The 21,503-nt window shown below is 37.8% G+C and overlaps 1 protein-coding gene across 3 annotated transcripts; it reads right to left on the reverse strand.

Moving 5' to 3' along the window:
* Positions 1 to 264: 264 nt before the first annotated feature.
* LOC140281435 (uncharacterized) lies at positions 265 to 20,186 on the reverse strand. Of its 3 annotated transcripts, none has more exons than XM_072375864.1 (8): positions 11,201 to 11,274; positions 7,714 to 9,631; positions 5,503 to 5,666; positions 5,190 to 5,410; positions 3,979 to 4,108; positions 3,779 to 3,879; positions 2,263 to 2,484; positions 265 to 1,367 (listed from the first exon to the last, which is right to left on the reverse strand). In XM_072375864.1, exons 2-7 carry the CDS (start codon positions 9,611 to 9,613, stop codon positions 2,265 to 2,267), a joined length of 2,736 nt encoding a protein of 911 aa, XP_072231965.1. In that variant the 5' UTR covers positions 9,614 to 9,631; positions 11,201 to 11,274; the 3' UTR covers positions 265 to 1,367; positions 2,263 to 2,264. The 3 variants fall into 3 exon arrangements, with proteins under 3 accessions (XP_072231965.1, XP_072231964.1, XP_072231963.1); XM_072375863.1 differs by lacking the exons at positions 265 to 1,367; positions 3,779 to 3,879; positions 3,979 to 4,108; ... (2 more) ...; positions 7,714 to 9,631; positions 11,201 to 11,274 and adding exons at positions 13,177 to 13,398; positions 14,242 to 14,342; positions 14,419 to 14,548; ... (2 more) ...; positions 16,636 to 18,580; positions 20,082 to 20,186 and having other exon boundaries at positions 2,407 to 2,484; XM_072375862.1 differs by lacking the exons at positions 265 to 1,367; positions 2,263 to 2,484; positions 3,779 to 3,879; ... (3 more) ...; positions 7,714 to 9,631; positions 11,201 to 11,274 and adding exons at positions 11,855 to 13,398; positions 14,242 to 14,342; positions 14,419 to 14,548; ... (2 more) ...; positions 16,636 to 18,580; positions 20,082 to 20,186.
* Positions 20,187 to 21,503: the final 1,317 nt, after the last annotated feature.

Below are 21,503 nucleotides of genomic sequence, written 5' to 3' on the forward strand. Positions count from 1 at the left end.
AGTTATCAATTTAATTTATTTGCCTTTTATTTTACAAGGAAGGCCCCACAGAAATGTGACATCTCTTCTTCCAGGAAGTGCTGGTGAAGTTGGCAGCAATAATACACATAACAGTTTCCCATAAAAAAAAAAAAAAACATTTCAAATGCGAGCACAGTATAAAGTGACACAGAGAGGTAAAAAATACATTTCAAATATGTTATATGTAATATATATAAAGTTAAACAACATACACACATACAAATGCAAACATAAAAACACCAGCAATATAAATTTAAAAAAACAACTAGATATAAGAATAAATGTCAAGTTCAACAAATCCTGTTATGGTAAAAGCTGAAGAAAACAAATGTGATTTTAAAAGAGATTTAAAAACGGGAAGAGAAGGAGCCTGTCTAGCATCTAAACCAAACTAGTTCCAAAGTTTGGGAGCCAAGATAGCAAAAGCCCAATGCCCTCTGAGCTTCAACCAAGGTTTTGGGACAACTAAGGCTGGGCAAAGAGCAGACCTTAGGGACCGAGAGGGAACATAAGGCTGAAGCAGATCAGAGACGTAGGGTGGCCCGAGACCATTCAGACATGTATTTGCCAGAGGGAGAATTTTAAAATCAATTCCGGAGAACCAAAGTCAAAAGGGGGGATAAAAGGGGTAGAGTTGGACCAAACAGAATAAATTCTGTTTTATTTTCATTAAAACTCAAAAAGTTTAACTAAATTTTCACAGTAGTGCATAGTCACTTGCATAGTAGTGGAAAGATAGCCTGTTTCCTTTAAAATTCCTTTAAATTCAACTTCACTTCAAGTCACTGGGTTGAGATTCTTGGGTCCGGGAATAACAGTGAAATTTGCACCCGAAAATAACTGAGCTGCAGCCATTACAAGAGCTGTTTGAATTCTCAAAATGTGAAGGAAAGGAGCTCTAATGCTTCCTTAATTACCTCCTTTAGCACCCGACCATCCTTTATGAGAGAAAGGAGATAATACGGTCCCACAACTCTTTTTTAGCCACAATTTTGTTGTACCCTGGTGTGCAATGACAATAAAGTCTATTCTATTCTATTCTTTCATAGCAACGCTCAATTATTTTCATTTCATTATTAAGTCGTACTAAGTGTGATTCATGTGGATAAATATGAGGACAGGAGGATGAGCCTGTGACAACAACATATTTCACCTTTTTCAGTTTCGTACTTTGATAATAAATAAATATTCTACATGATCTTTAATATGATACAAATCATCTAAAAGATGGTGCTCATGTCTTCCATCAAGGGTGTCACTTCATCCCACTCTCTGCAAACTTGTGAACACATCCAAAGAGATCAGGAAATAACGCCTGGATATGAACTTGTGCTGCGTCCTGAGCACTGTGAACAAAAGAGAAAATATCATTACACAGAAGGAAGCTGACAAATCTTTGACAATATCAGAGACATTATAGCTGTTAGTCATCAGTAAAATACGATGAACCGTTTGAATCATGTTGGATTTATTCAGCTTTGTAAAGCTAGTAAGTGTGCATCACTGATGAAACTCTTGTCGAAGTCTCTGTTGGTAAATTACTGCATAACTGATAATAAAATTCAGTAACTTACAGAAGCTTTGTCAAAACGTGAACAAACCCACTCAGTTTTTGTGAAGTTTGTTTCAGGTTCAAAACAGATTTTGGTAAATCTTGACTGAACAGTTTTTTCCAGGTGACGCCGCACCAAATCAATTTGATAAATTGCAAAATATGAATTTTCTTTTTCTGCCACTCTGTTGGTTTTTACTCTTATTCGTTTGGGTCTTCTTGGTTAAGTGTTTCTGTTGAATCACCCAAACTAACAGAACTTTTATCTTTTTTGGATTTGCCTCTCCAAACCCGGGCTGCGAATGATTATTTGGTGTGTTAACAGACATGAAAATGACAATTTTTATGTGTTATTAGTTCAGTCAGATTGTGACATTGACACTTAATGCATTTTGGATTATCAGCCCTGAAATTCCAAATATTTATTTCTACTGTATGTTAAAAAAAAATATGAGAAAGATTAAATCTATCATTATTAAGGTTTTGGTCCTTTAAATCACGATTTTCTATGTGAATGCAGCAGTCATCATGTATCCTGAGAATTACAATATGACAATATGTTAGATTAAGATCGAGGATGGGTTTATAACTTGCTATCGAGAATTGTCTATTTAACAAATCCATCATGTCCACCATGTTCTAAATAACTCTAATTTTACTGCTCCATCACAAATGCTCTTCAAATTCACCTTCAGCTTGAGTCACCGACTTGAGACTCTTGAACTGGGACACCCAGATCCTCCACAGTGTTTGTGGACGGCCTCACAAAGGTGGTGCTGATGTCTTCTCCTCGAAACATTTCCTTCAGCGGTGCCTCGTCATTCCACCCTTGGCTCTTGGCAAACTTGTGAACACATCCAAAGAGATCAGGAAATAACTCCAGGACGTCAATTTGTGCTGCATCCTTAGCACTGTGGACAAGAGTGACAGTACCAGAAGGATTATAAGTGGAATTAATGAAAAAAATAAATAAATACACTTAACTGTTTAGGTGATGTTCAGTTAAGCTGATGCTTAATTGAAAACAGTTTTAAAAAATGTGCACTCTTGAATATTAAATCATCTAATAAGTAATCATCAAATCTATTTATTTAGTTTAGAAAATCATTGGATTAAAGTTGATCTTCAAGGAAAGTCATGATAGTAGGTGACTCATATAATTAATTCAGCAGTGGATTGAAATTGCATCTCACAAAATGTAAATAAAGCCACTCAATCTTATAAACCCACCCTCGATCTTAATTTAACATATTGTCATAAAAAGTAAACATCAAACCGTATTTCTTTTAAACTGTTTTGTCTGGACATTTTCTTCATGACGTCAGATTTAAGGATTATTATTACTTATTATTTACTCTAATGCCATGCGCCAACACTTCGGAGAGCCGCTACCGAAATGAACTCCTCCACATGTTGACTCTCTTATTCACAAAGCTTGTATTATGTAATCACAACATCAGATGAACAACAACTTAAGTCATATTGTCACATGTCATTATATATTTAACGAAAAAAAGGAAGTTTTTGCAGTTTGCTGGTCTGAAGCATTCAAATGTGTGTTAACACATCTGCCAAGGGAGAAAGGCATCAGCTATACAGAACATTACAACTTCAAGCTATTGCTGCTAAAATAGATTCTACAAGCTTGTGAATCATGGTGTGGATTTTCAGATTGTTTCTACATTTTAGCTGAGTATTTGTGAAATGAATAATGATATGATGCAATATGTGTTGCAGTTCATCTGATGTACTATTTCTCATATTTAAAACGAGGTGAGAACCAGCTGATTAGTTTTTATGTTGAATATATAATAGAGTTGAAAGAGGGTGCATTTACTTTTGACCTTACTGCTTCCAACATGTGAACTTGATGTTTAACATATCCCATCACTTAACAAATGCCATTGTTAGAGAATAATACATTTGAATCACCTTACAGAGGTTTCTAATGCTGATGCCGATCCGACTCAACTTATAAACACACAAAAAGTTGTTCTTTTCATGTCTGGTGGAACATACAAAAGGGGGTTGGGTGGTTGGTGAACTGTATATACAGTGATATATTCCGACTGAAGTGATGACTTAATTATTACCGATATGTCAGAAGACAGGATCACTCAGCTGTCTTTAAGCAAGGAAATAATCATCCTTTCAGTGTCAATGAAATTTCAGACCATGCATGAATTTGAATACAGTTTAACTCACTAATGGTCGTGGAGATTGCGTATGAAGCGTAGTAATCCAAGTGTGTTTTCAGTGTAGGCTTTTTTTTTGCCATCCATCTTCTCAACAAGCTCTTGTGGAAACTGTCTCCATAAATAAATAAATTAATAAACAGATAGAAAAAATTAGTCGTGAAATGGAAAATATGAGTACAATCGTTAAAGCTGTGAAGTTGAAGTCACCTTAGTTTTCCAGTGTTCAAAGGATCCATCACCAGTACATTCTTTTAGAGAACTGATCAGTTCCTGTTCAGCATTTCGAAACTTTGCCACCTCTTCCCGGTTACCAACTTTTGTTAAGTATTCAACTTTTCTGGAAAAAGAAAATATCTCAGTTATGCTTTCATGCAGCCTGAACTATCGATTCTTTCTAGAACAGTGTTGCAGTAGCTTCAGTGATATACATTTTTTTCCCCCTTGTATCCTCTTAAGTTTTTTCCAAGATTTGTCCACACTGCTTTTGATTCTGTGCTGCTTAAGTGATTTCTTCCAGCACTTTTTAATTTCTGTTATGTTGAGTAACTATGTCAACGGAGGAGTTCTTTACATGTGGGAGCTGCTGATTGGGATTTCCAAAGCCCAATTAATGCCCGCAATGAGAGCCCAACTAGCCGAGTTGAAAAGAAGACATCGCAAATGTAGGGCAGCAGAAAAACGAAAGAGGGGGGTTATAAACATTTTCTTCCCTCAATTGTCATAGGGAATGTAAAATCCCAGGCAAATGAAAGAGGTGAGCTTGGTGTACTGATGAGCACACAGTGGCAAAATAAAGAGGCCTGAAACTTCCCTGTAGCAAAGTGCCTTAGATATCATACTTCAGAACTTCCCTGCCCATCATGACAGCATCTCACTTTAGAATACTACATCACACACGAGTAACTTCATAAAAAACCCACCGTCACCACAACAAATAAAGTTGAAAAACTCCTTGGCAGATGCAGCAATTAGACTCAAGACAAAGCTATGGGAGGAAATGAGGAAGAAGAGAAAGAGTACGAGCAAGACATGGGACAAGAATCAACAAAGTATTTTTCTATTCTATTCTATTCTTTTCTGCATGTGTTCCCCCACTCCCTCAGGCCCCTTTCCTGTCCACCCACTTTCGAATAAATGTCAATAGAATCAAATAAACCGTAAAAAACTTTGTCTCTCTTGACATATTTGATGACTACTGGAGAGGTTTTTGTCAGCCTCCAAAGCAGGACAACAAATTGCATGTTCATATGGGGTTCATATGGCAGTCTGTGTTAACGACAGGGCCATTACATCCACAAATGTAGGGAGAACCAATAAGTAAAAGAGAAAAACAATTCGCGAGTGATGCTTTTTTTCATCAAGAATTTACAGATTAAGTTGAACTCCGTAAAAATCAGCTATACAGTTTTTTTTCTTACTTTCCACAAGGCCAGAAGAAGGGATGACTCAGGCATTTTTCCACTTTCGGTCTGTTCTTTGGATTTATAACAATCATCTGCTCGATGAGATCCTTCGCCACCACATCTTCAACATGTTCCAAACGGTACTTCCCATTGTAAACGTTGAACTCACATTCAAAGGATTTGCCGAACGGATGGTGTCCTTCAGAGAGGATATAGTAAATCAGCATCCCTGCCACCTTGAAATTTAAAAAGCATTTGATCAGTTTGGGTCATTTTTCCAATAACTTCAATTTATTTATTAATAAGTTTATTTAGCTGAAAAACTTACTTGCATATCAGTGTTTGACTTGTACGGTACAATACTTTCTTCTGCTAAGGTCTCCGTGGCCATCCAACATTTAGTTCCAGCGCAGGACGTGCGCAGGGTTGTTTGATCTTTTTTCAAAAGTCTACTTATGCCAAAATCAGCTAATCTTGCCCTCCCCTTGACATCTGGAGAGCAAATCAGGTAAAAAAGAAAAATCATGAAATAAAATGAAAAATGTAAATTACTGATACTTTGACGTTTGCATTAAAGTTCCTACATTAACATAATAATACTGGCATACTAGTTTGATTGAAAAAAACAGAGAAATTGATAAAGTAATGCCATCAAGAAGCTAAAATATGGCCAGGTAACAGACTGGTCCTAAAAATGGGTATATGTGGTTAATATTAGACTGAAAGTCATGTTTAAGGGTCATAACAGGCAAAAAGTAAGGTTCATATTGACGACGCAAATTAAAAAATACCACTGCAGCAAAACTACTCAGTATTAAAAAAGTAATTATTCTGATAAACATATATTGACTGGCAAGCAATAAAATGTCTTTGTCAGTGTTATGTTTCCATTTTTATAAGACTAAAAATGAAATACCAGTTGGGTCAAGATTTGACTATTCTTGTGAAACAAAACTGGTTTGAACCAAAGCTTAATGCTAAAATATTATTATATTATGAAATATCGATTTCAAGTTGACGAATAAGACAGTATCCACGCTCTATTTTGTTATCTGAAAACAGTTTATGTGCCATAACCATGAAAAATCTGTGAAAATATTAAATGAGAAGTTATTCAGGTATATTTTTGTCTTGATTTTTGAAGAAATCAAGTTTTCATTTTATAATCTGCATTCGGGTCTTCTCTCATCACCTCCACACCTCCCGACGTGACACTAAATTGAACCACCTGTCAAAAAGTAGGAATTATCTGGAAACATTCATGGTTTTTAAAACTTAAAGAAACGTTCAAACTAAGGCTGTCAAAATAAGCGTGTACACGCAAAACTATTAGTTTGTGGAATTAACACGCTAACTTTTTTTTAACATGCAGGATGCCCCGCCTCGCATATAGCACAATTCAACCCATGAGATGGAGGAACCCATAGAACCTGTTGGACCCTGGATGGGAGGTTTGAGTATAAAAAAAACAAAGATGGAACAATCAATAAACACACTGTCTAGTTTGAGCTTCATTGAAGCACCATGAGCTTTACGGCCAATTTCAACGCCCAGCACGTATTCGTCTGGGTTTCAACTTCAGATGTAACACCCTGCCTGCGTCGGACCACCCTCACTGAACGCAGGGCACTAACTAAGTCTACCTCTGATAAGTTGACTGACACAACTGCCAAATGTACTGCCAAGAATTGTAGGCCGATTGATTTTGTCAGGGTTTTGAAAGTTTGGAAAATTTTATTTAGCCTTATGCTTGTTTCTCATTCTGCTTAAATCCCTTGAAATACTTCATATTTATTCCCAGGCATTAGATGCACAAGATAAACAATATTCTTATGAAACTTGGTCTTCTTTTCCAAGGCTGTCCAGCTCATCAAGAGATAACAAGAAGTTATCTTGCAAAGTCTGACATATAGACTTCTTCTTACCTCTTGATGAGCTGGATGGCCTTGAGGAGTGCGCTAAACAGAATTAACAATGAAATACAGAAATGTTTGATTGGCAACATCTTACATCTCTAGTGCCTGGGAAATAAGATCAAGTCTTATAAGTGATGCCTGGGACTTTCAACAAGTTTTACAAGCCATCATGAAGGAGGCCCAGCAAAGATTAAAACCCACAAACTCAATAAAAAAAATGTCCTGAGGCATAGGAGACATGCCATCATCTGAATTTGTCACAAATAAAGAAAATTATGTTCCAACAACAATATACAGAGAAAATGGGAATTTCTTTGGTCATATTTAGGAATGCTGATCAATTGTTATTAATCTACATCTGATTACTAGAATAGATCAATTTTAAGACTTTACAACTTGAGTTAAAACAAAAGAAAGGTGATGATGAAAGATTATAAAAAGCTAACCAGTATGACCAACTGATTATTAGGCTAATAAGCGGATTTCATCATGTTTCCACACTCTAAGTTCAACCATAACACTTAACAATCTGTTTTTGTTGTTATCAAACTGGCATATTGCTTTAAAAATATTACTGCGATATTATTATAACAATGCTTTTTCTGATTTCTATCATTTCTTACCAATCAAAACGTTCTGTGGTTTGAGATCACGGTGGAGAATTTGAGGATTTTGACAGTGAAGCACCCTTAAACTGTTAAGAAACTCATAGACAAGTTTCCGTCTCATCAGCAAATCACAGCCACCATCTCTGATGTATTCTTCCAAGGTGTATTCACAAAGTTGGAGACCAAGATAGCCAAAGTTTTGGTCCTCCACAGCATCAATGTATCTTACGATAGATGGATGTTCAAGCTCTGGGAGTCGCAGGATCCCTTCCTCATTCTTCAGCACTTGATAGTTACATTTAGACATTCTCTTAAGCGCAACTTCTGTGCCGTCATCCCTCAGCCCCAAAAAGACTTCGGTGCCATCGCTTCCCTTTGCAATGCGGAATTCTGCATCATTCACATAAACAATGCTACTAATTCTGGTTACTTTACTTTCATCAGTGCCAACCAGCTTCTCCAGTTTTTCCTTCCACCTCTTGCTGATTTGCAGCCATCTTCTCGTTCCCGGTGAATCTGTGGTGTTTTGGGGTAATTGTTGTCCAGCTGACGTAGATCCTACAATAGAAATCGATGCTATGGCATCAGCTGCAGCCCTGTCAAATTCATCATTTGTGTTTTCTTGCTTCTCTTCCCGTTTTGTTTCTTTCTTCTTCATTTTCCTGGGTTCAGGTAAGGCTGCATTTACATCATATTCAGACCCTGGCCGAATAAAAAGACTTTTCAGACGTCTGAGCACTTCTTTCAGCTTGTCATTAGTTGTCATATCTGCAGATATCAGTATGTCCTCAGGCACTGAAGTTATCCCCACTGATTTAAACATGTAAGCTGCATGTTCTACTGCAAGCAAGTTTCCAAATATTCCATATGTGTAGACTCTGATGTCAGAGAAGTGACGCTCCTTTACAAAAGGAGCAACTGCTTTGCACAACTTCTCCAAAAAGGATCTATCCCAGCCAAGAATGCCCTTTGTTTTCTGTGTTATCACATATAAAGTTTGCAGAACAGTTTTCTCTTGAAAACAAAGCTGCTCCAGTAGATGGGGAACTATCGCCAGTGCTTGCTCATTTGGTATATCATCCATTGTGCAGAAAATGGCATACAAACTATCAACTGCCCTCTTTATATGTGTCTTCGGGATGCTTGCAAAACAACTGGCTGCACCTTCAATGTTGGTGTTCAAATTTTTGGTTTCGTTCAGCCATTTAATAATTCCATGGCTGTACTTTTCTTTACCTTGCCCAGTAACCGTGAACAGCACTTCAATCATAGTCAAATGGGTCTGAGGATCCTCCAGTAACATGTAACTGTGAAATGCTCTGAACACTTCCTCTTGTGATTTCTCTCGTACAGCAATCTCCATATCCAAAAAGTGGCAGATTATGGAGCACAGTTCATCTCCTTCAGATGCAAATTTATGAATCTTCTGGGATAATTTCTTTATGTAAATAAGATGCTGAGCGTCAGTTATAGGTAACAAAGTTACCTGAGCACCAGCAGAGAGAAGAAATTTCATAACATCCTCTCTGTCATAGACGGCAGCAACTTGCAGTGGTGTCATGACATTCCATCCGTTTACATTTTCTCCTGCATTGACCAGTTCCTTCGCAAAGAAAAGTGGCGCTTTGGATATGGACACATAATGTAGAGGTGTGAAGCCTCCTTGGGAAGGAGAATTTGGGTCCACTCCTTGACCAAGAAGGTAAGTGAAAATATCACGGCTGTGAGTTCCAACAGCAGCAATCAGTGGGGTTATATAGTCATTCCATTCTCTGCAGGGATAAACCTCATTAATATCGTTGTCCCTCAGTAACTTCTTCAGCTTCTTCAGGTTGTCGTCAAGTACACACTGTATTACAGGATGTGTTTCTGTCGGCTGGGGGATTGTCTCTTCAAACTGTGTGTTGACATTCATTTTCTTGCATCAGATAACCTGTGAGGAGATAGAATAATTAAACTGAGTGTTTGTATAAATATGTGAATGTGTGAGAAAGACCGTGTAGAGTGCTTATGGTTATAAATAAGGATAAAAGGTATTATATCAGTAGGAACAATTTTGATGAAAGCCAAATAGCCATTTTTACACCAATTTTGTTGTTTTAAACTTGGGTACATCCAAAAAGCTGGTATCTATGACAACATTACATTACCTGCATTCAGCTGGCTGTGTTGGACCAGGGTGTCAGACAATCACAACTCTCTGAAATTACTTGGAAATATCATAATTTTTGACTGGACTGTGGACAAATTTGAACTGCGGCCACTTTTAGCGCCCCAAGTACAGATTGGACTAGTCACTGAGGTGTTGTGTTCTAAACTGACGCTGCGCCAAGCTGGAGCAAATAATTACCTGCAACTAACTGCAGAGTCACTTGATGTTTAATGTCAATTAAACACGAAAACCTACAATTTCCCAAAAGTCAATGTAACTGCGTAGTTCTATTTGAAATTATCCAAACGAGTAAAAAGGTAGTGTTTTAAGCATATTTACATGTATTCTGAAGCACAGCATAAAACCTGAAATACAGATATTTGAAAAAGAACACTGATCATAATTAAATAACTTTCAGATACCTCCCAGTTATTGGTGTTAATCTGACACCTGGTACAAATTTCTTTAATCATCAGACAAAATCTTTTAAACTGGCAGCTTAACTTTCCACTTTTTACTGACTTTGCAAACATGTTGAGCCGTTCTAAAGTGACTGAAACCCTCCTAGAGCAGGGTGTTCAGATGAAGGCAAAATGCATGACCCTAGCGACAGAAACAACAGAAGTTGGTTGTTAAAAATCTGTGATTTCTGGAATATTGCGTCACAAACTCATTCAAGTTGCCCAAGAAGACCGTCGCCCACGAAAGACAAACGCAAGAGAGGACAGGGTAATGCGAATCAACCTGTTTGTCAGCTGTTTAGTGACCTCTGAGCTTCCAACATGTTCAATGACACTCCCTAAATGTCAGATCATCTGTAACAGGCTATTCTGAATTTATTTCTTAACACAGTGACACTCAGGACAGTTACAAGTAATATGCCACCCAGTCCGTTGGAACATCATCATGCCATCATATGCGAAAAATGAACAGTGTGGAATCTCATATGTTCTGACAGCTGAGAGAAGTTGTAATGACTTCATTTAGACACACAGCAAATGATCACTGATTCTAAATGGGAATAACGCCAATAATTACGACTTTAATGTGAAAACCTGACAAAGATGCCACATCTTTCGCTCCAAACTTGATCGTCCTCAAGCGGGTGACTTTATTTGGTCAACTTGTCATAAACCCTAAGGATTAAAAAACAGCTCGAAACAGGAAGTGTGGAGGGAAATGTCTGAAAGTTCGGTCACACCTTCTGTACCAGGAACTCCAACTTCGACTGACAGAAAATAATTTATTTAGTCGCAAAATGCATGAAGTAAACAAATATGTATTAAACACATAGTTTAGATTATTTTTACAATAGACACAGTAAAGTAGATTGTAGCGACGTCGACTTACGCAGCGTCTTGGAGCCGAGTATCCGTCCTCCGTTATAACTCAGCGCAACTCAGTTTTTTCCCCCCTGACTGTGTGTTTTCTTTGCTTTGACTTTCTGCTCCTCCCAATGACATCAGATCGGCGTTTAATTTGCACTTCGTGCGCTCAGTTTCGTTTATTGGGAAACACAAGCGAACTGTAAAGTCTTCGGTCGGGGCTGTATGTTGGCAACACTATGTCGCTAAAACTGTCAGCTTGTGCTCGGGACTAAACTTCTGTGGAGTCAAGACAGCAATATGAAAACATGACAAACAGAGCTGGGGGAAAGATAACGAGAAACAGGAGAAAACGAGGAATACTGTCGAATAGGCTACATAACGATAACTAATGAAATGCAGGTGAAGGGAAAATTGAACAACAGAATACTGGCATGGAGCACAAGAACATCGGAGGCTAAATCAACTGAAATGGACAAGAGAAAAGCTGACTTCTCTTTACAGAGAAAATACATTTTTCTGTTTGTTGCATTAACATCCTGGGGCTTTCCACAGGATTTTACTTCTTTACTTGTTTTTAGAAAATAGTCAAAGTGATATTTTCAACATGGGTCAACAATCAATCAATCGATTGAGTGATTTATTACAATAGATTCAAAAAGCCTCGTCCAAGGTTGTATCATTTTATTGTAGTGTGATATGAAGAACTCTCCTGAGTTACTTGGTGGCTGTCTTACAGTAGTAGAGGATATTTTCCCCCACCCATTTATTTGATTTAATTGGATTAAATTTGTTATTTCATGACCATTGACACTGAAAATTAAATCTTCCATGAAGCCACATACACTGAGAAGTATGCCAGGTTCTGAGTGACAAAACAAAGCTCAAAGCATTGGTGTTTCCTCTTCGAGGCTACTTTACGCCCCTCATCCCTTAAAGCTGTGTTTAGATGCAAACACATTCTCTCAGGTCCTGGTGTCTTATATGAGGGGTTTACAGTTTTCTCCATCAGACACACAACATTGATAAATGTTCATAATTAAGCATCAAAATAATCGCGGCAGCCCAACAAAGATTCAAAGGTAGAAAGTAACGTCAATTTCAGCATAGTTTAGGTAATCCTGATGTACCAATATGTGAAAACATTTTCATATGTCAGTACTCAGTAATGACTGATGTTAAGGTGTAAAAGCACACCCACAAGTGGGTTACAGCTCGTCATACATAAGCAACGGAAACTTTATCTGACACTGTATTGTTGTGCTTCAAAACACAACAAGAACATATCACTCACACATGGAAATATAATACCAAGAAATATCATAAAAGACGGACTTGTAGAGACTGCATCTCCAAAAGGCAACTTTTTTTCAAAAGCAGAAGTCATGTACTCGAAATCAAAGACGTCCAGTAAAAGTTAAAAAATAGACAATAAAGTCCTTGTAATGATACTTGTATGTTCCAGAAGACCTTAAACCCTTTTATCTAAAAAAAAAAACTCAGGTGAAATGAATATAAGGCTTTAACTTTGTGTTAGTTGGTTTCTCAGTGCAAAATCTAACCATCCATCCATCCATTTTCTAAACCCGTTTAATCCAATTCAAGGTCCATAAAAACAAAAAAGAATCGAAAGAGACAAAATAAGTGCAATTTAAGTCCTCATTCAACTTTAGTATTTTCATTGTTAGCAACAAGAATAAAGAAAGATACAACAACATAAACATAAATAACATAAATTGCCACATTGTGTGGTGCTGACAAAGATGCATACAACTGTGTGCAGGGTTTTTCTAAATGTTTTTTCCTTTTCAGGATTTGATATTCCTTACAGGGGGCTGCACGGCGCTGTGGTGGTGGTTATCACTGCTCCCACACAGCAAGAAGGTTCCCGTTTCGAATCTCAGCCGAGGCTCTTCAGTGTGAAGTCTGACCATTCTCCCCGTGCATATGTGAAGAAAACCGTGTCATTGCTGCTCCATCACAAATACTTTTCCATTTCACCTTCACTTTAAGTCACCGACTTGAGACTCCTGAACTGGGACACTCAGATCCTCCACAGTGTTTGTGGACGGCCTCACAAAGATGGTGCTGATGTCTTCTCTTCGAAACATTTCCTTCAGCGGTGTCTCATCATTCCACCTTTGGCACTTGGCAAACTTGTAAACACATCCAAAGAGATCAGGAAATAACTCCAGGACGTCAATTTGTGCTGCATCCTTAGCACTGTGGACAAGAGTGACAGTACCAGAAGGATTATAACTGGAATTAATGAAAAAAAAAATAAATACACTTAACTGTTTAGGTGATGTTCAGTTAAGCTGATGCCTTTGCCAAAACAGTTTTAAAAAAGAGTGCACGATTGAATATTAGATCATCTGATAAGTAGTCATTGAATCTATTTATTTAGTTTATAAAATCATTGGATTAAAGTTGATCTTCAAGGAAAGTCATTATAGTAGGTGACTCATATAATTAATTCAGCAGTGGATTGAAATTGCATCTCACAAAATGTAAATAAAGCCACTCAATCTTGTAAACCCACACTCGATCTTAATCTAATATATTGTCATAAAAAGTAAACATCAAACCGTATTTCCTAAACTTTTTCGTCTGAACATTTTCTTTATGACGTCAGATTTAAGGATTATTATTACTTATTATTTACTCTAATGCCATGCGCCAACACTTCGGAGAGCTGCTACCGAAATGAACTCCTCCAACTCCTGATGCAAGACAAAATGTGAGAACCATTTGGAATCACCAGGATTTATGAATTGAGATGTGATCTGATCTTCTTCCTCAATTAGCCACAGCTTTAAAGCCACCAGCCTGATAATATATACTTTAAGTTCAGCCAGATTGTAATATCTACATGTAGATAAATGTAGGGTGGCTGCTGAAATGCTCGGTAATTCAGTGATGCTTTCTTAGGCTTAAGTATTTTGAGAAATGCTCTTGCTGATACGTCAAAAGACAAGATCACTCTGTTGTCTTTAAACAAGGTAATAATCAGCCTTTCAGTGTCAATGAAATTTCCGACCACGCCTAAATTTAAGTTTAACTCACTAATGCTCGTGGAGATTGCGTATGAAGCGCAGTAATCCAAGCGTGTTTTCAGGGTAGGTTTTGTTTTTGCCGTCCATCTTCTGAACGAGCTCTTGTGGAAACTGTGTAGAAAAAAATTTAAACAATTATTTGTTCTGAAATCAAGTTCATGAGTCGCAGCTGTTATGCTGCAGTCACCTTGTTTTTCCACAGTTTGAAGGATCCATCAGCAGCACATTTTTCTAAAGAATCAGTCATTTCCTGGTCAGCCTTTCGGCAGTTTGCTGCCTCATCCCGGTTACCAACTTTTCTTAAGTAGTCAACTTTCCTGATAAAAAAAAAGAAAAGAAAAAAGCAGTATGAGTCTCAAACACAAGAGCTAAATACTAAAAATGGAACTAATTTCAACTAAAGTTGCAAATATAAAAAACTATGGGTAACTTTGGTTTGGATTGATACAATTTCAAAGTCGGAGCTAAACACAACAACTCTATTAATGCTTTAATGACCAAAATTTACTGAATATATTATTGTGAAAAAGTAAGAAAATCCAGTTTAAATTAGAAGGTTTAACATATCTGGAAAACATCAAAGATAATCTGGTCCTTAACAGGTCATAAAATTAGGTAAAGACAACCTCAGTTGAACAGCAACACGTGACATATTCCACTGTGTCATTATTTAACAAAAACTGAGCCAAAATACTGAGGCAGTGTATGAAAAACAAAGTACATTCTTCCATACTGCTTCCATAGCAACCAAGAGGATACATAGAAGCATTTACAGCTAATCAACTCGATGAAGTGATAATAAGAGAACCAATCAGTCAGTCAGTGTTTTCTCTTACTTTCCACAAGGCCAGAAGAAGGGATGACTCATGCATTCTTCCACTTTAGGTCTGTTCTTTGGATCTTTAACAATCATCTGCTCGATGAGATCCTTCGCCACCACATCTTCAATGTGATCCAAACAGTACCTGCCACTGTAAATGTTGGACTCGCATTCAAAGGATTTTTTGCCGAACGGATGGTGTCCTCCAGAGAGGATATAGTAAATCAGCATCCCTGCCACCTGAAATGTTCACATTACATTTTATCAGTTTAGCTTTTTTTTACACCATTTTACTCAATATGTTTATGCAGCTGAAAAACTCACCTGCACATCAGTGTTTGACTTGTACGGTATGTTAGATTCTTCTTCTAAGGTCTCTGTGGCCATCCAGCACTTAGTTCCCGCACTGGACGTGCGCAGGGTTGTTTGATCTTTTTTTAAACGTCTACTTATGCCAAAATCAGCTAGTCTTGCCCTTCCCTTGACGTCTGTAGGAAAAATCAAAGAAATTGAAAGCTATTTAAAGATTAAGTGTAATTAATTACACAGTAAAGGTTGGGTGGTAGACATAATACTAAAGATTTAATAATAAGGTAATACCATGCAATTACAGATGTAATAACCAGGTTGAACCCGTTACCATGGATATAGCTTTATGATATCATACTGACACATAAAGTATGTTAATAGGAAACCTAAAACAAAGGATATTTATTTTAGTTAAACTATTTTGTAATAGCATTTTTATATTGACAAGGTGGGAACCAAGGTGGGAACCTGCTGAAAATAAAAGGTTTATATTAGTGGAAAGTTTCATACATGCATTTTATACATGTTGCACACTAACAGAAAGATGTTATTCTGTTTTGTTACTGGTAATTCTTTCATGTGAACAGCCTCTTCTTCTCCAGGGTACAAGCATATTCAAAGACCTTGAAATAACAGAATACGCTTGTAAGGTACAGGAACACTGGAGCATGCTCAGAGCGACTAAGTCTGTTTGAGTCTCGTTGAGCGCATATATGCAGGTGTCATTTCGATCCCCAAAACACATTATGTGGGTGCGCCAGTCCAGCTTTGAGAGCTTTGTACAATTTCAGTTGGACTAAAATGTTTACATGCATTTAAAAAGTTCAGTTTTAGTTCCAGTATAACTAATATAACATAGAATATAAAAGTTCTATATAAATGCTGTTCACCTGCAATAAAAGTTGTAGCACATACAATTGTAAATATAAGTACTTTGAAAAATAATGACACAGACATGCACTGTGGAGCTTAAAAGTTGCTCTGGTAGAGTTTTGCGAATCTGTATGGATGGAGATGATTTTCTTTTTTAAATGCTGGAGGGAAAAACTCAACACATCTATATTTGCCTGTTAGAGCCTTTAAATGTTAGCTGATTAAAATATTTCTACCTAAAGTTACCACTATATTATTTAAAGCTTTTTTTCTGTTTGATTACTCTTTCAGTCCATTCGTCACTGTGAAAAGAAATGTCAATGAGATTACCCACAGTTACCACATCGATATCAGCTTGTAGAGTGCTATGATGCATTTTCTGAATTTCACGTTCTTTCTTACCAATCAAAACGTTCTGTGGTTTGAGATCACGGTGGAGAATATGAGGATTTTGACAGTGAAGCACCCTTAAACTGTCAAGAAACTCATAGACAAGTTTCCGTCTCATCAGCAAATCACAGCCACCATCTCTGATGTATTCTTCCAAGGTGTATTCACAAAGTTGGAGACCAAGATAGCCAAAGTTTTGGTCCTCCGCAGCATCAATGTATCTTACGATAGATGGATGATCAAGCTCTGGGAGTCGCAGGATCCCTTCCTCATTCTTCAGCACTTGATAGTTACATTTAGACATTCTCTTAAGCGCAACTTCTGTGCCGTCATCCCTCAGCCCCAAAAAGACTTCGGTGCCATCGCTTCCCTTTGCAATGCGGAATTCTGCATCATTCACATAAACAATGCTACTAATTCTGGTTGCTTTACTTTCATCAGTGCCAACCAGCTTCTCCAGTTTTTCCTTCCACCTTTTGCTGATTTGCAGCCATCTTCTCGTTCCTGATGAATCTGTGGTGTTTTGGGGTAATTGTTGTCCAGCTGACGTAGATCCTACAATAGAAATCGATGCTATGGCATCAGCTGCAGCACTATCAGATTCATCATTTGCGTCTTCTTTCCTCTCTTCTCTTTTTGGCTTTTTCTTCTTATTTTTCTTCTTCTTTTTCCTGGGTTCAGGTAAGGCTGCATTTACATCATATTCAGACCCTGGCTGAATACAATGACTTTTCAGACACCTGAGCACTTCTTTCAGCTTGTCATTGGTTGTCAAAGCTGCAGATATCAGTATGTCCTCAGGCACTGAAGTTATCCCCACTGATTTAAACATGTAAGCTGCATTTTCTACTGCAAGCAAGTTTCCAAATATTCCATATGTGTAGACTCTGATGTCAGAGGAGTGACGCTCCTTTACAAAAGGAGCAACTGTTTTGCACAGCTTCTCCAAAAAGGATCTATCCCAGCCAAGAATGCCCTTTGTTTTCTGTGTTATCACATATAAAGTTTGCAGAACAGCTTCCCAAACATCCGGTCTCTCTTTCAAACAAAGCTGCTCCAGTAGATGGGGAACTATCGCCAGTGCTTGCTCATTTGGTATATCATCCATTGTGCAGAAAATGGCATACAAACTATCAACTGCCCTCTTTATATGTGTCTTCAGGATACTTGAAAAACGTCTGGCTGCGCCTTCAACATATGTGTTCAGATTTTCGGTTTCTTTCAGCCATTTAATACTTCCTTGGCAGTACTTTTCTTTACCTTGCCCAGTAACCGTGAACAGCACTTCAATCATAGTCAAATGGGTCTGAGGATCCTCCAGTAACATGTAACTGCGAAATGCTCTGAACACTTCCTCTTGTGATTTCTCTCGTACAGCAATCTCCATATCTAAAAAGTGGCAGATTTTGGAGCACAGTTCATCTCCTTCAGATGCAAATTTATGAATCTTCTGGGATAATTTCTTTACGTAAATAAGATGCTGAGCGTCAGTTATAGGTAACAAAGTTACCTGAGCACCAGCAGAGAGAAGGAATTTTATAACATCCTCTCTGTCATGGACGGCAGCAACTTGCAGTGGTGTCATGACATTCCATCCGTTTACATTTCCTCCTGCATTGACTAGTTCCTTCGCAAAAATAAGTGGCGCTTTGGATATGGACACATAATGCAGAGGTGTGAAGCCTCCTTGGGAAGGAGAATTTAGGTCCACTCCTTGACGAAGAAGGTAAGTGAAAATATCAAGGCTGTGAGTTCCAACAGCAGCAATCAGTGGGGTTATATAGTCATTCCATTCTCTGCAGGGATAAACCTCATTAATATTGTTGTCCCTCAGTAACTTCTTCAGCTTCTTCAGGTTGTTTTCAAGTACACACTGGATTACAGGATGCGTTTCTGTCGGCTGGGGGATTTTCACTTTAACCTGTGTGATGATATTCATTTTCTTGCTTCAGATAACCTGTGAGGAGATAAAGTCATTACATTATTGTCACATAATTCAGTGCCGCTTTACAAGTCAAACAAACAATCGAGCAGATGATATAAGCATGGATGCTCTGAGGTGCTTTGTGTTTGTTGTTTTCTTTTTTTTTTATTTTTTTGTTTTTAGAAAAGCACATTTTAAATGTTGCCTGTAACCTGAACAAAACTCTTGTCGCCACCATCATAGAGCTTGACAAAAACCAAAACCAATCGCCTGGTTACATCCTCCGTGGCAACCAGAGCATTCCCGACATCACTTGATGTCCCACAAAAAAAGCAGACTCTTATTTCTTTCATTTTGGTGGCAGACAGCCACCAGAAAGATGGGAAATAGGTGCAGCTTTACTGAAACGTGCCAATATAAATGGAAATACAGTAAGACAAAATATAGAGTTTGTAAAATTCTATTTAGCTTGAAAGTAAAGATTTGATATGAGCACCTTCATTCTTCAATGAAGAATGGAGGTGCCTTTTGTTTCATTCTATCAAGATGATCAGACACTGCTTCAGTAATGTTGAGATCCGGGTTCTGGGCAAGTTCAGTCCACTCCTTGTGTCATTTGGCTTCTTGACAGCCACCCTTCCATGGAGACCATTTCTGATGAGGTTTGAGCTAACAGCAGATGGATCAGCTAAAGGTCCAGATGCATCTCTCAGGTCATGTGTTTGGCAGGATTTCTTTCCCCTTATTTCTTCAGGACATCACTTTCAGATACTGGTAATCTGCTGTAATAGGCCTGCCACTTCATCTGTTGTCAGCAAATAGGTCTTTGGGAATCATACTGTTGGTCCAAATAGGCTTTTTTATTCCTTAAAAAACTGTATTATCCAAAAGAAATTGGATAACATAATGTGTTTTAGCGACACACTTAGGCTGCTACAAACAATGTGCCTGAATATACAATTAAAAAATGGTTCTTTGCCATGTTGTGCGTTGACACAACACTGGTTCATCCCTTGAGTTTGGCACCTTTTCTATGGTTGAATGGTTCAAAATCGGATAAACGAACAAATTAAAACACAGACAATTCATAGAAAATGCTGAGGTACAACAATGACAGCCAATATCAAAAGAAATTATCACAAGAAATACAAGCACAGAATCAAGCGCTCAATGTCAACACAAATAACATCTCCCTCATTATTAAGCCATGGTAACTGGCTGGGTCGTCAGTATCAGAAGTTCATCAAGTCCAGCCACCGCTGTGAGACATAACGACTGCATTTTAATTGGGAATACAATTAGATACAGAAGTGCTAAGAGTTGAGTATAGTGTAAAGCTTATTTAAAGCCTGTTGGTCTGCTCGATAGCTTGTCATAAATCCTAAAAAAGGGCGATTAAATGTTGGTGGGAGACCATTTGAAGGGGGGACAAAATCCAACGCCACATCAGCTGTTCCCACGGATCAGCCTTCAAATGCTCAGTGAAAGTGCGCGTTTTGACTCTAAATATTAACACTGAAGGGGTCTGTCTTACCTCGCTTTTCTAAAGCAATATTTTTCCACGGTAGTCGCTTATGCCGGAGGAGCAATTTACAGCGCTGAAGTTGACCGTCTGTCCCTGTGATCGCCGACAGAAAAACCTTGTCACGCCTTTCTGCCACTGTCTGCGTCTCTTCTTTCGCGTTGCTCCGCCCAATCAGCTGTGTTGCCAGATCTCCTGACAAAAACAGACATTCGGATCCACCAGAACAACACCCATAGCAACAAACAAACAAAAAAAATATGAACGATCGCGTTGCCTCAGTTAAGACCACAATCAACAAATAGGCTGCTCCGTGACAGGGGGTCAAAGTTCACGCATTTGTAGTTTTGTTAAAGTGAAAGGAGGCCAACAAATGTTCAATGCCCCATTTCCGAATCTTATTCATATTGATGACTCGTTAACATGTTCTTTGCTTGGCAAAAATAATAGCATTGCATATTGTTTGAAAGCATTATCTATGCAATAACCGAATACATTTAAATTAGATTTGTCTTAAATAATCGAACAAATTATGCAGTAAAATGCAAAGTACAGTCTTTGCCCCCCAAATAAAGAAAACTACAGGTGTAAAACAGCATTGCATGGAGTTGCATCGGTCGTCTGAAATGCAAGTAGACCCTTGCAATATGCGGACTTGGCAACTCTTATCTGCATGGCATATTCTGTCCCATCTAATAATATTTCACTGTTTGCCCTCAGCGTTGCCTTTCAGGTTTCGTACAGGCTGCCATTCCCTCTATACAGTCGCCAGAATTATGTAAAAATGTAATTTTGAGCACACTCAAAGCGAAAAGGTTTGTCATTAAACGTTTTTAACTGTACAAAGTCGTGCAATTATTCATCACAATGAACTGGAATTTAATACATTTATAGCATTCTTTTTTTTTCCAAAACAAAAAACAATCCAAAAACCACTAGGTCTTTAAATCATTTGTGGAAATGTCATTCAAGATTCAAGAAGCTTTATTTATCCCGAGGGAAATTGCAGTGCAACAGTTATGATACAAGAGGGAAAGTAATAAAATAAAATAAAATAAAGCTAACATAAAACAACATAAGTAACTGAATACAATCTGTTCATCAAGAATACAGTTGACAATGACTTAGCTACTTTGACAAGAATAAACTGGACCTCAGCTCTCGCTTTGTGTCGTCGATTAAACATTTAATATTCACTGCAGACAGATAATGACTGACAGACGCAGGGATACGATCATACATTCAAAGATGTAGTCAAACAGTTAAGTAAAGCTCAGTGTGTTGTACAAAAAATATATATAAAACAAGTAATATATATATTGCCAATCAAGGCAATTAACAGTTTTTTCTTGCATGTTCACACTCATAATGATTGTTGCACAAACAAGTAATGCACATGAGTCCAAAAACAGAATATGTTCAAGCTTTTAGAGC

This window comes from Leuresthes tenuis, unplaced genomic scaffold, assembly GCF_036924035.1.
Source record: "Leuresthes tenuis unplaced genomic scaffold, fLeuTen1.0.hap1 SCAF_22, whole genome shotgun sequence".
Taxonomy (NCBI): domain Eukaryota; kingdom Metazoa; phylum Chordata; class Actinopteri; order Atheriniformes; family Atherinopsidae; genus Leuresthes; species Leuresthes tenuis.

Coding starts and splice junctions, on each gene's coding strand:
- LOC140281435 (XM_072375863.1), bottom strand. CDS start 18,562: ATGAATATCATCACACAGGTTAAAGTGAAAATCCCCCAGCCGACAGAA. Junction 15,540..16,635: donor ACCACAGAACGTTTTGATTG/GTAAGAAAGAAC, acceptor TTTTTCCTACAG/ACGTCAAGGGAAGGGCAAGA. Junction 15,292..15,375: donor AGTCAAACACTGATGTGCAG/GTGAGTTTTTCA, acceptor TGAACATTTCAG/GTGGCAGGGATGCTGATTTA.